Source organism: Ornithodoros turicata, chromosome 3, assembly GCF_037126465.1.
Source record: "Ornithodoros turicata isolate Travis chromosome 3, ASM3712646v1, whole genome shotgun sequence".
In the NCBI taxonomy this organism is placed as follows: domain Eukaryota; kingdom Metazoa; phylum Arthropoda; class Arachnida; order Ixodida; family Argasidae; genus Ornithodoros; species Ornithodoros turicata.
This window is the reverse complement of record NC_088203.1, coordinates 68,432,574-68,445,272: the sequence shown is the minus strand read 5'-3', so window position 1 is coordinate 68,445,272 and position 12,699 is coordinate 68,432,574. Positions and strand designations below refer to the sequence as shown.

The 12,699-nt window shown below is 45.8% G+C and overlaps 1 protein-coding gene across 2 annotated transcripts in view; it reads left to right on the top strand.

Moving 5' to 3' along the window:
- The window catches only part of LOC135388573 (glycerophosphocholine phosphodiesterase GPCPD1-like), a 305,097-nt gene that overhangs the window by 242,294 nt on the left and 50,104 nt on the right, over positions 1 to 12,699 (top strand). For both annotated transcript variants that reach the window (XM_064618194.1, XM_064618193.1), the window contains 2 exons: positions 1,048 to 1,102; positions 1,845 to 1,934. In XM_064618194.1, the coding sequence (XP_064474264.1) occupies positions 1,048 to 1,102; positions 1,845 to 1,934 (145 nt within the window). The remainder of the gene's footprint in view (positions 1 to 1,047; positions 1,103 to 1,844; positions 1,935 to 12,699) is intronic.

Genomic DNA, 12,699 nt, shown 5'->3' with positions numbered 1-12,699 from the left:
GTTTCTGAATTTAGGACTGAGGGGGTAAACCTTTTTGTGCCATTAAATTTATCCAATTTGTCTGAAAGGCGCATGCCTAGCAGTTTCAACGAATCGAGAGCCAGATCAATTAAAGTATGGCAGTTATCAAAAACGACGAAAGGGTAGAGGGAATCGAACCATGCGCCTCTCGATTGCAGAGATAGAACGACATTATTCTGAACGACGATTATTTCTGTGTTCTGCAGTGAAGTTCTGCTTTTTAGAGCGTGGCCTGTCCCAGCAAGTTATGGAAAATGCTACTAATGAATGATAGACATTGGAAGCTTAATAAAAGAGAAATAAACTTTCTATCAATCTCTAGTTTTCCACCATACTCAGCTGAATGAATAATGAATAATTCCTGAATGGATAATTCCAAATACCATCTCCTTCCATTTACTAGCCCTGTCACGCCTGTCACGCGATCATACGAAGGTGCTTTTCCTGCTGCCTTCTGTTAGGCATGATATACTCTAAGAACAGCACACGTAACACACAAAAGGCCAAACGTCATGCCACTCCTGATTTGAGGGGAATGAAGGGTGTATCAGTTTCTATGCCAATAACGTCAAAAGTGTCCAAAAAGTGGCGTCCGCTTCCCATTTAAAACAAATCGGGATAGAGAATTATATATTATTCGCAATTGCCCTGAGTGTGTTATGGAAGTTCCGTTTCCAGTAACATTAATGGATGTAGTGGTAGCAGTTAATTTACAAATGCATCCAGTGCCTCAGAGAGATTTCCAAATTTTCTGGCTTTTCATATAACTTTCTCGAAGAAACTCATGCTGTGACTTTAAATAGCAATTTATTGTGTTCATTTGTGTACATAACTGAATCTCAGTGCTAACGACATCTGAAATATGACAAATACAGTTCATACGAGAGTATGTTTTTAAGTTGTGGTATGAAAATATCAGGAAGAAAATGGGAAAAACATTATGCCGGTCTAATGGTATATTCGTTTTGAGAAACAATATATTCACCCACACATCTGTAAATTGGCTGTAACATATCTCTTTTGCAGGGTAGAAAACGTATTGGAGAACACAATTGCTTCATTCAACTACGCTGCCAGCCGTGTAAGTAGAGTTAGTTCACTCCAGTCAGAGTAATATGCAGTTGTTACTCCGTAACATCAAAATGTGATAGTTCCCAAAATGTCAAACGCACCGATTTAGCTAATTGTGTAGATGACTGCCATATTTGGAACTTGGAAAAAGCACATTATCGCAAATCTAAACGAAACAATAATTGAGTTCAACAACTAATCTTTGCGCAAGGGAATCCCAAGGGCCAGACTTTAGCACAAGTGCTACGCAAAGCGCTACGCAAAGCGCATTTAGTTTCGTGCACTACATGCAAGAAAAACAAAAAGTAAAAATACGCTCAGCGTTACCGTGATCGATAGTGACGTGTTTATAAACGCCAGTTCTAGTACATCGGAAGGCATTTACTATAGCAGTTCGGAAAACATGATAAGCCAATAGCCCTGCTTCTTTGAAGCGAGTGACAGCACATTGGTAAGCTTGAATTTGATAGGTTCCTTTATTGGATCGTTTTAGTAGAATTCTTCCGATGTACTAAAACTCACTATTGAGAAGCGTTTACATGGTTGTGAAACGTTGGCGCACTTGCACTTGCAATGCAGCAAAGAAGAAAGAGGTACGTCCTAAACGAAGTCATATGAGCCAACAATACTCACAGAACAGACACGAAATGAATTAAAACCACTCTTGAATACAAAAATTGCTCGCGTTACTCTCACTAGATTTTACAGAGACACAACCTACCGACGTGATAACCTAACATGCTTTCATTTAGGGAGCCGACATGGTTGAACTGGACGTGCAGCTGTCTAAAGACATGGTCCCGGTCATTTACCACGACTACCACTTGTGCATTCACACCAAGGCAAGATTGTATTTGAGAAAATGGCAGCGTGCAATTCTTATCCTGTCTAGTATCGTGCCCTTCATGTATAGTCGACCGTCTTCGGTCCGGTCATCACGAAGTCTATGCAGTTGTCATTGAACATCGTCGGATGGGTGACGCACAGTAGGGTAGAGCACAAATCCGATTTGCTCGCAGACTTGTTTTGTGAACATGGTCATCTCCATTCGCGTTTTGCGCGACCTGTAGGTGGCGCATCTTAACTCCAACATGGCGGACGTATCCAGGTTGTCACTTAGTTCTGAACTTTTCTGTACACAGAAGTTCTGTCACTGAAGTTCTGAACACATTTCTGAACTGCAATGTTGATTCTCGATGCGTTGAAGGCGAACGAGTATTAAACACTGCCCATACAGGGTGTCCCAGAAAACGTATCATTGAATTATAATAAAAAAACTACGCCACCTAGCATCATGCGGTCAATGGCATTTGTTCATACTAGGTGTTTGCCAACTCCTGATGTCAATATCATGTATCGTAAGTTTAATTATGTAAATATTTGCGAACTGAACTCGGAAATTTGCCAAGTAAAGGTCACTTTTTTACCCCACCAATATGAAGAGCGTGCCGAATTCACGCAAGTTCATGATAATTGACAGTGATATTCACGAGCTATCCCATCGAAAAAAATAGCCGAACATCATGCTTTTCGTAGCACCGAACCATAACGCGCGACGACTTTTTGAGCGCAATCGCTCTCAGTCCGACGAAAGGAGGTTCCAAACCCAGCCCACAGAGTGATAGTAGAAAAAGTGACAGTTCCTGAAATTGGGAGAAGGAAAGTGCGATCCCAGCGGAAGTCGGACGCGATAAGCCATACCTGTGTTATCTCTTTCTGCTTTCCAGGTGTGGGATGGGTTTCCAACCTCCTTTCGTCGGACTGACAGGGATTGCGCTGAACAATTTGTCGCGCGCTAGCTCCGTAGAGCATTATGTTCGGCTATTTTTTCAGATGGGATAGCCCCTAAATACCCCTGTCAAGTATCACTAATTTGAGTAAATTAGACACTCTCTTCACATTGGTGGGGTAAAAAAGTGACCTTTACTTGGCAAATTTCCGACTTCAGTTCACAAAAATTTACATAATTAAACTTACGTTACACGACATTCACATCAGGAGGTGGTAAAAACCTTTGTAAGAACAAATGCCGTTGACCGCATGATTCTAGGTGATGTAGTTTTTTATTATAATTCAATGACACGTTTTCTGGGGCACCCTGTATACTTCTGGCAGGCGTAACCTAGTCGTCCAAAGAGAAGGCTATAGTTGTCGCGTATTATTTGCGAAGTTCCGACTTGTTTGATCAATCAGACTCCGTGAAGGTGAATTTCACGTTTACTATATATATATATATATATATATATATATATATAATTGGGGGTTTACGTCGCGAGACAACTGAGATCATGAGCGACGCCACAGCTGTCGGTCTGTGGATTGCTTTTGCCCACCTGAGGGTTCTTTAACGTGCGATGAAAGCTCATCACACGGCACCCCGCATTTAACGTCCCTCGCGGAAGACGGCGTGTCTAAGCAACTTGTACCCTGCCACCAAGTTGCTGGCGTCCTCGGCCGGGTTCGAACCCGCGATCTCGGGATCACGTTTACTGCTTGTGAGGCCGAAATAGAAAGCAGCGAGTGTCCTGTGCTGCAGGAATGTCAGCGACATGCAAGCACAGGACATCTGTGCTGATGCTGTCTTACAGATAAGATCGTCTAAGTGTGTAGCGCGTGTACGAATGTAGTTTAGAATTTACAAGGTAATATTGCCACAACCGTGTGTCACTGGTGCGCATGTTTTTGGGAAACGTCGTCCTTAACGAAACGTCGCATTCTTTCTGCATTCTTTCCCAAATGATTTGACGCGCTGATTCAAATGCAGTTACAAAACTGACTTGGTATACGTTTTCGCGCTATTCCATGCGCTTTATTGCACATAATGGCTACTCAAGTTTGAAAAATATTGTTCTGTTTTGCCTAGACTAGGTTTTGCCTCCCTTCCTGACATGAGTTGCAGAGAAGTGTGCTGCAGAAAAAAAAAAAGAAAAAGAACGTTCATCAGATATGTAGGCAGTACCGCTCCAAGAGCTCTGCAATACACTCATAAGCATTGCTGATGTAACAGGTTTGCTAATTTTGCGTCGCTCAATCCATCTCTTCCGAGGATGCGCCAAAGTAGGCGGTATTCCATGTGTGGAAAGAAGAAAACGTGGCAAGACAATCTGGCTGTCCCCTCGGCGCGCATAGCCGCATTGTGGCACAGAATAAAAGTCGTTCCCAGTTGGAAATCTGCAAGTGGATCCCCTTGAAAACCACTTGCAAGTGGTTTATGAAACAGTTCCCACTTGAGAAACCACTTCAGCCAGACCCCTTTGAGATCCACTTTGAAATGCACTTGTAACCATGTCCACAGTGGACACCACTTGTAAGTGGTTTATGAAACAATTCCCACTTGAGAAACCACTTGCAGTTGGATCCACCTTGAAAACCACTTGTAACCAGGTCCACTTTGGAACCCACTTGCAAGCAGATACTCTCTGGAAACCAAGAAGTGGTTTCCAGAGTGGACCGGGCTGCAAGTGGCTTTCTAGGTGGATCCAGCTGAAACTGGTTTCTGAGGTGGGAATCGTTGCATAAACCAAACTACTTGTAGGGTGGGAAAGAAAACATTACTTGCTGCATAGTGTGTACATGGAGGAAGAAATGACACTGCACGTGGCAAAGCAGAGAACGTTATAACAGCGTTTGCAGTATTTTTTTCAGTACATAATCACACGACATTAATGTGAACCTGAAGGCGCAAGTAAGGTACAACAGTGCATACAGTGCTTACTTCAGTGCAGAACACAACATATTTAGCACTATTTGCTTTGCTCAGCAGACACTGCACGGTGACGTTTTTAGTTCCCTGGAACACGTTTCAAACACCATAGTCACACTTGAAGTTTACGCTTTGCTGTCTTCCTGACGTCCTGAATCTCCATTGACAATATTGTCGATATGTGGTTCAAGGTCCCACAGATGTCCATTTCTTTCTTAGCTATCAGGTCTTTGTGGAGGACAGTTGCTATAAGGGAAAGAGAAAAGTAGGAGGGCTGGTTTACTCCTTTGGTACTTATTGTTCATTGCCTGGCAACATTTAATCTTCATCGCATACACACTGGGACACTTGCATGCGAAGGTTATGACAGTTGCATACCAGCAATGGCGTAAACTTTCTGTGGTGTAAGGCCTCTGCGTCCCACCTTGTCGTCGTTCTCTCTGTCTTTCGGGGCAAGCCTTCTGCCGACTGTTCTTTCCAAGAGATCTTCGTTTCCTCAGATTGCTTGTGCGGTCTCTCGGATGACCTTCCGCTGTTCTTTTAATTTGTGTAACCTGTCGAGAAGGTTGGCCGACACAACTACACCATCTTTGAGGTGAAACCGAAACAAGAGGCCACCCGTAAGGCACTGTGTCATAACTGTGTCTACAATATGTGACAACCATACTTACACGATTACTGTCAAGCAATGTAAAAAGTTTGAGGTCAGAGACAGGTGGTGGTGGCCCCAGCTCCGTCTATGACAAAAAATAAGAATTACGTTTGAAATCTTCAACATCAAAGGCTCAACATCACGTGTGGAAATCTGCCCTTAGTAGTTGCAGGCATGGCTTACCGGCACCATGCAGCTCTTTGTCCTCTCGTGTGCTTGCTGTGCAAAAGATGAAGGAAGAAGATCAAATGATGAGATAACGAATGCAGCAAAATATGGGTCAGCAAAAAAATGAAGGAGCAGCCAATCTTCATCATTGTTTTGGGAAAGCAAGGATTTTGAAGGAAATTAAGCAATCACAATGACAGCGTGGTGCTAATCAGAATATTATGAGCAAGTCTCGGTTATAGCAGCCCTGCTCACAACCGCTTTATGGTTACAATGAAGATGCCACAAACAACTCTCTGTATTTGGATGGAGCTACTTATAACATACTTCTGATGTAGTGAACATATTTCAGTGATTGCGAAGTTTGTTATCTGAGATTTACTGCATTATACTACAACAAGCTGTAGTTCTACAAGTACTACAACAAGATGTAGTACTACAAGCACCACAACAAGCTGTACAACGTGAACGTACGTAAATAAATATGTGCATAAAAATAGCTTATGAAGGATGCAATTCTCCCGTTCAGCATAAAACATGGTGCATACTTTGAATACTGATATCAAGATAGCGCATGCCACCGGATGGAGCTAGTGGAGTGAGCTTGTGGGACTCACTTCAATAAAAGTGTACATTCCCCCACCCGTCTCAGCTATACTATGCAGAGGTGGGCATTCGCACGAAGGCAGATGAGGGTGGGGGGCCTCCTTGCGTTCACCTAAGGGAATTTGAGGTGAGGCAAGGTGTGGACCCTAGAAATATAATGGAGATGAGGTGAGGCCAGGAAACTTTTTTGAAGGATGTCTGAGGTGAGGAAATTTGTGTCAGAAAAAAGAGTAAAGTGAAGGATAGGCCACGTGCGGGGATGACATGGGGAAATATCACGTGAGAGATGTCACAAATTATGTCAGCACAGAAGTGGAAAACAAAAGCATGTGACCTTGCAGAGCCACTAACCTTTCTCGTGATAGATAGCAACAGCAACATTCTTTAGTACATAAAACAAGAACTAGAAGTGTTAGAAAATATAATACAACCCTCGGTCTCCCTTCACAAGATCAGAAATCTTGGCTAGGAGCGCCCTTGTGAACTCCTGCTTTGGGTAGTGGTAGCACACATCTCTTTCGAGCATGCCATATTTCCACTGGATTGTACAGTGAATTCCAGTTATAATAACCCCACTTATAACGAATTTTCCGTTACAACGAATGGATCACAAAAAGCCATCACAATTTATATTCATTAAATTTAAATACATATAACGAACTTCAGATGGGACGAGCAGGTTGCGCACGGAAGCGTGATTCACTGTAGTATTGATAACCTCGTATTTGTTATGCAACATGAATATTAATCTTGCAAACATCCAAGTACCATCGCGCTACCCTTGAGAATCACGCAAAGCAAAAAAAAAAAAAAGATAAAATAAAAGCCACACGGAAGTTCTACAATGCCACGGACATATTTTGGAATATTTATATCATTTTCTTGTGTCTCCATAAGATATCACATCGTTTCAAGATGTGCTACATGGGAAGAAACATAAGGTGATATATACACAAAAAATAAATACCCAGTCAGCAGCAAAGGATGGCACCTAATTTTGGGGACAGATATGTGGAAATTAAGAATGCTGTATACAGTATATCAAATGAAGGTAAGCGAAAGGCTTTTGGGGGAGGCGCGAAGATTTCTCCAAAATCTTATGAGGTCAGACGAGGAAAACTGCCAGAACTTTTGAGGCGCAAAGTGAAGTGACAAAAATTTTCAGAAGGAGTTCTGAGGAGAGGCAAAGAAAACTTTCAGAAAGACTTTTCAGGAGAGTTGAGGAAAATGTTCAGGAAGGGTCTTGAAGTCAGAATTTTTTTTTTTCTGATGAAGGGAAGTGGTGGAATTCAGGTGAAGGGAAGAATTAAAAAAAAGCCACGTTAGGAATGTAGCTGTGACGGTGAGGTGAGGGGAAATATCAGCCTATAAAAAATGAGGTGAGGACAAAGATCATGAGGGCAATTTCCTAATTCTGATACCAGGTGATGCAAAGTTAGTGACACCAAGGGTGAAGATTACCAATTGGCAGTTGCACCAAATCTGCATGTCTGACAGGCATATTACTGAAATACATCCGAATTTCACCTATTTTCACTCAAGCCATGTCAAATTGCAACAAATCTAGCCAGAATAAACCCGGTCGTTTATGTCCGAATTTCACCAAAAATAAAACTCCAAAAAGTCGGGCCCTTGTTGTTACACTCCGCGCTTGTGAGGTTCTGAGAGAGAAGAGCTACTGGCTATTACTGGGGGTCGTGAGCAGCCCCTCTTAGCCAGAGCAGCAGTCGCAACCTGCAGCCCGCGAAAGGGTTTTATGTGGCCCCCTGTACTGCACACAATAAGCTCCCCCCTCCAAGATCAGTCCCCTCTTTCTAACGTCAGTAATATACTGTAGAAGTGATTAATTTTGCGATCTTAGCAGTCCATGAAGTCTGTGCAGGGCATCTGTGGGGAACACCACGTGGGACATTATTTTCATGATTTCAGACCGAATCGGTCACATGGAGCTGAGCCTTTGTTTCTATCACGTCGCCTCCAACTGGAAGAATTTTGAGATTGGGAAATCAAGCCTGTTGAGTATCCATATGTCTGGTGATCCATTGCCATTCTTGCTAATTCTACCCAGTGTTGGGGATCTGAGGAGTCACATGGGATTTAAATCAAATCCGTGTTTTGCTGAAGATCACAAATCAAATCCAAACGAAGTCTAGATTTAAATTAGAGGTGACAAATCAAATCATTCTAAATCTGGATTTGTTTTCTCTTTGCTAAGCCAAATCCGGTTAAAAATCCAGATTTATCAAACCTGTTGCCAAATCCAGGGGTAGCATCCCTGGTCCAGTTCAGGTGAACATACTGTCCTCCGCAAGGCACAAATGCTGCATGTAACCACTGACCAGCAAAATGTAACCGAAGGAACTCTTGAACGCTGTCAATGCCGAGATGCAGAGAGACGCACACAGAGCCCACGCGCTGAAAATACGTGATAAAACTCGTTGATGCAGATGAAAACATGTGGGAAAGCAGTAAACCTGGGAGCCAGCAACAGCGCGTGTGCACGGGACGGGTTTATTCCGGCAGGTGCGCCAGAATGGGTGCGCATGGAACGAGGTTAGCATGTCGACTTCTTCTAACCCCCCCCCCCCTCGACAGGTCATCCCTTGATGAGCCCCATCCGTTGCCTTAACGCTTCCAGTCTGGGTCGTGGTAAAGGTTTCGTCAAAGCGTCAGCGATGTTGTCAGCGGACTCGCGGTACTGAAAGTTGATGATGTTGCGTGCTACTAGATCACGTAAGTGATGGTGACGGACATCGATGTGCTTTGTCCTGGTGTTGATTCCTTCACTAAGGGCAAGCTTAATGCAGCCCTGATTATCCTCGAACATAGGTGTCGGTTGATCAATCACTAGTCCGAAATCTTCCAACAATGGACGCAGCCACAAAACTTCCTGTGAAGCATAAGCCGCGGCAATGTACTCTGCTTCGGTGCTGGACAGAGCAACAGATGATTGCTTTCTGCTGGACCAAGTGACAGGGGCTCTCTCCAAGCAGGATGATGTAGCCACTTGTTGAGTTGCGGTCAGTGACGTTGCCGGCCCAGTCTGCGTCGACATATCCTGTCAAATCCAAGCTTTGTCGACCTGTAAGGGTCAGCTTCAAGGCCCGAGTATCCATCAGGTACCTGAACAGCTTCTTCACGGCCCCCCAATCCCGCTCAATTGCTCAGTCGACGACAAAGTATGCAGTTGCGCAGGCGATATCAGGCCGTGTCGTCGTGCTCAGATACAGCAGCTCTCCGACTGCTTTCCGATACAGATCGTTGCTGGGCAGTAGATCTTCTTCCCCCGTAAATCTCAGATAGTCTGGATCCATTGGTGTGAAGCTGATCTTAGCAGCACTGAGGGTATATTTCTCCAGCAATGCATCTATTTTGTTCTTCTGATGTAGCAGGAAACAGTCGTGACGTGGATTCTCTATCTCGATACCAAGGTAGTGGCAGACATGTCCAACGTCCTTCAGCTCAAAGTGCCTATTCAACTGACGCCAAATTCCCGTTATGGTAGGATTGTCTCGATGGCAAATTAACATGTCAGCCACGTATACAATCACGTATAGCCGGGATCCGTTCACTACTTGGGTGTACAAACAGGGGTCTGCCTGGCTCCGTGTGAAGCCCGCTCCAAGTAGTACTTGATTGGCTTTGATGTTCCATGCCCTGGCAGCCTGTTTAAGTCCATACAACGACTTCTGAAGCTTACACACTAGATGTTTCTCCCCTGGAGCGATGAACCCTTCCGGATGCTGCATGTAAATGTCTTCTTCGATTTCGCCATTCAAAAATGCGGTTACGTCATGCGGTTACGTCGAAATGACGAACTCTCAGGTTCTCGGCAGCTGCCACTGTTAAAAGAATCCGCAGTGTGGTGAGCTTCGCGACTGGAGCAAACGTGGCATCATAGTCCTCTCCAAACCGCTGGGAGAACCCCTGAGCGACCAGTCTTGCCTTGTAACGCTCAACGTTGCCATCTTTGCCCCGTTTAGTTTTAAAAATCCAAGAACCGAGGTGTTAAGCTGGTGAAGCGAATCGATCTCATCGACAGCAGCCTTTATCCATTTGTCCTTGTCGGCAGCTGGCAACTTCTGCATGTCCTTGCAGCTAACAGCTAAGCGCGGATGGCGCGCAGGCTACATAAGAAAGACGATCCGGAGGTACTCCTTTGTTGCTTCGACTCCAGCACCGTGGTTGAACAGGACCATCCCCATCAGCTGCAGGAGCAACTCCATCTGCCATCTGAACATCCGCACCGGACCCTGGTACAACTCTGTCAGTCACCGGAACATCTCCAACGCAGTTACCGCGCAAGGGCAAGCGAGGAGGGTGAAAGCTAGGCAGCTCCACTTCAACTTCACCAGAAGACGACTGCTCCGAACGCTGTGTGCCCGGACGCCGGAAAGCGGGTGATTCTCCACAGAACGCTTCCATGATCGGGCTTTCGTCAACGATCACACTGCGCGTCACTTTGACACTGTGACTACCTTTAAGAAGCACCCGGTACCCCTTCTGCGTCTCGCTGAAGCCCACTAGCACACCCTCAAGAGCCCGAGCGTCCCATTTGTGTCGCTTCTCCTTAGGAACATGAAGATAGGCCGTGCTCCCAAACATGCGCAAGTGTTCCAGGTGGGGCTTCTTGCCAGTCCAGAGTTCGTAAGGAGTTTTCGATATCGCTTTGCTAGGCAGCCGGTTCTGAAGGTAGCAGGCAGTCGTAACAGCTTCGCCCCAATATAACTTTGGAAGGCCTGCCCCGAAAAGCATACTCCTTGCGCTCTCACAGAGTGTCCTGTTCTTTCTCTCGGCGACCCCGTTCTGCTCTGGGTTGTACGGAACCGATGTCTGGAATGTTACACCGTACTTGCGCTGAAGGGCCTGTGTCTTACCACTGGTGTACTCTGTCCCATTATCGGCGCCAATTACCTGCGGACGACGCCCAAACTTTGTGTGCATCAGGGCCCAATTACTCCTCCAGCTTTGCAGATACCTCGTCCTTAGATTTCAGCAGGTACAGGACAGTGTATCGTGAAAAATCGTCGATGAAAGTGAGGAAGTACTTGTTCTTGCTAGGCGTTAGAGTCCTCATGGGGTCGCAGACATCCGTGTGGACAAGCTGGAGAACAGATCTCGCTCGCGACGAAGTCTCTTTAGGAAAGGATGCCCTCTTCATCTTTCCTTTGATACAGCTCTTAAATTTTACCAAGTGGTCGCAGTTGCCGATCAGGATCCCATCTGCCAAATCCTCCTGCTGTAAATGCTTGACTGCTACTGCGTCTCTATGCCCGAGACGAAGATGCCATACGTGTACGCACTCTCGGTGACTAGACGACAGCGAGAGATTGGCAGCCGTAGTGCTCAAAGTGGACAAGTGATAGAGGCCATTTTCCACTCTTGCCTAAGCCAACACCTCCTGCCTCCTAGTGACGATACAGTGGTCTCCTTGAAATGTCACCACGTTGCCTCTACCGTGCCTCTCTGTTGCGTGAGGCGCTTGACAGACAGAAGATTACTCTCGATTGAGGGTACGTAGAGTACATTCTTCACCTTGGCCGACTTGCATTTGGAGTCAGAAATGCGACACTGTAGAATGCCGTCACCGATTCCATGTCAAGAAACTCTCTGACCATTCGCCACGATAACAGTTTCTGCTGACTGACGATAATTCGCCGTGAAGAAATGCTTGTCGTTACACATGTGGCTGGTAGCGCCAGAGTCAACGTACCATGGTCTACCTGGCAATACGGGAGCGGCGAGAAATGCAGTTTCGGACGATGACGAGCGGTCGGACGCTGCTGCCTTAGCGCGCTGCCGAGGCTTCCTGCGCCCCTTCAAACGGGGGCAGTTCCACTTTAAGTGGCCTACCTCCTTGCAGTAGTAGCAATGCCTCCTGCCGGACGAAGGTTGTCTACTGTTGTCTGTCTTCGTTTGAAGGACAGTTCCCGAACCAGACGTTGAACTACTTGATGCTCGCTTTTTCATATACTCGTCCACGAGTTTTCCTTTGCCGTACTCCAGCGTCAGGTCGTCGTCAGGCCGTGCGTCCAGGGCTGTCATGAGCGCCTCGTAGCTCTCCGGGAGACCACTGAGCAAAAGAGCCGCTACCTGTAAATCTGTGGTCTCCTGTCTCCCTCTCAGCCGCTCGACTAACTCCAAGGTACGCCTTATATAGCCTTGCATGTCTTCGTCCTCCGCTAACTTGGATTGGTAGAGCTTCCTTAGCAGGTAGAGCTTATTGCTAAGGTTTGCTCGCTCATGAACCTTGCGTAGCTCTTGCCACATCGCCTTCGCTGAGCCGCAATTACAGATGTGCACAATCTGATTGTCCTCAACGCTGGGGCAAATCGTGCTCTGCGCTTTCTCACCGCCAGTCGTCCAGTCTGCAGAGGTGTCTGTGGAGTAGGTCCGTCCACGTACGTCCACGTTCGTTCCCGGATCAGCAACGTCTTCATTTTGAACTTCCAGACCTGATAATTGCCGTCCGTGAGCT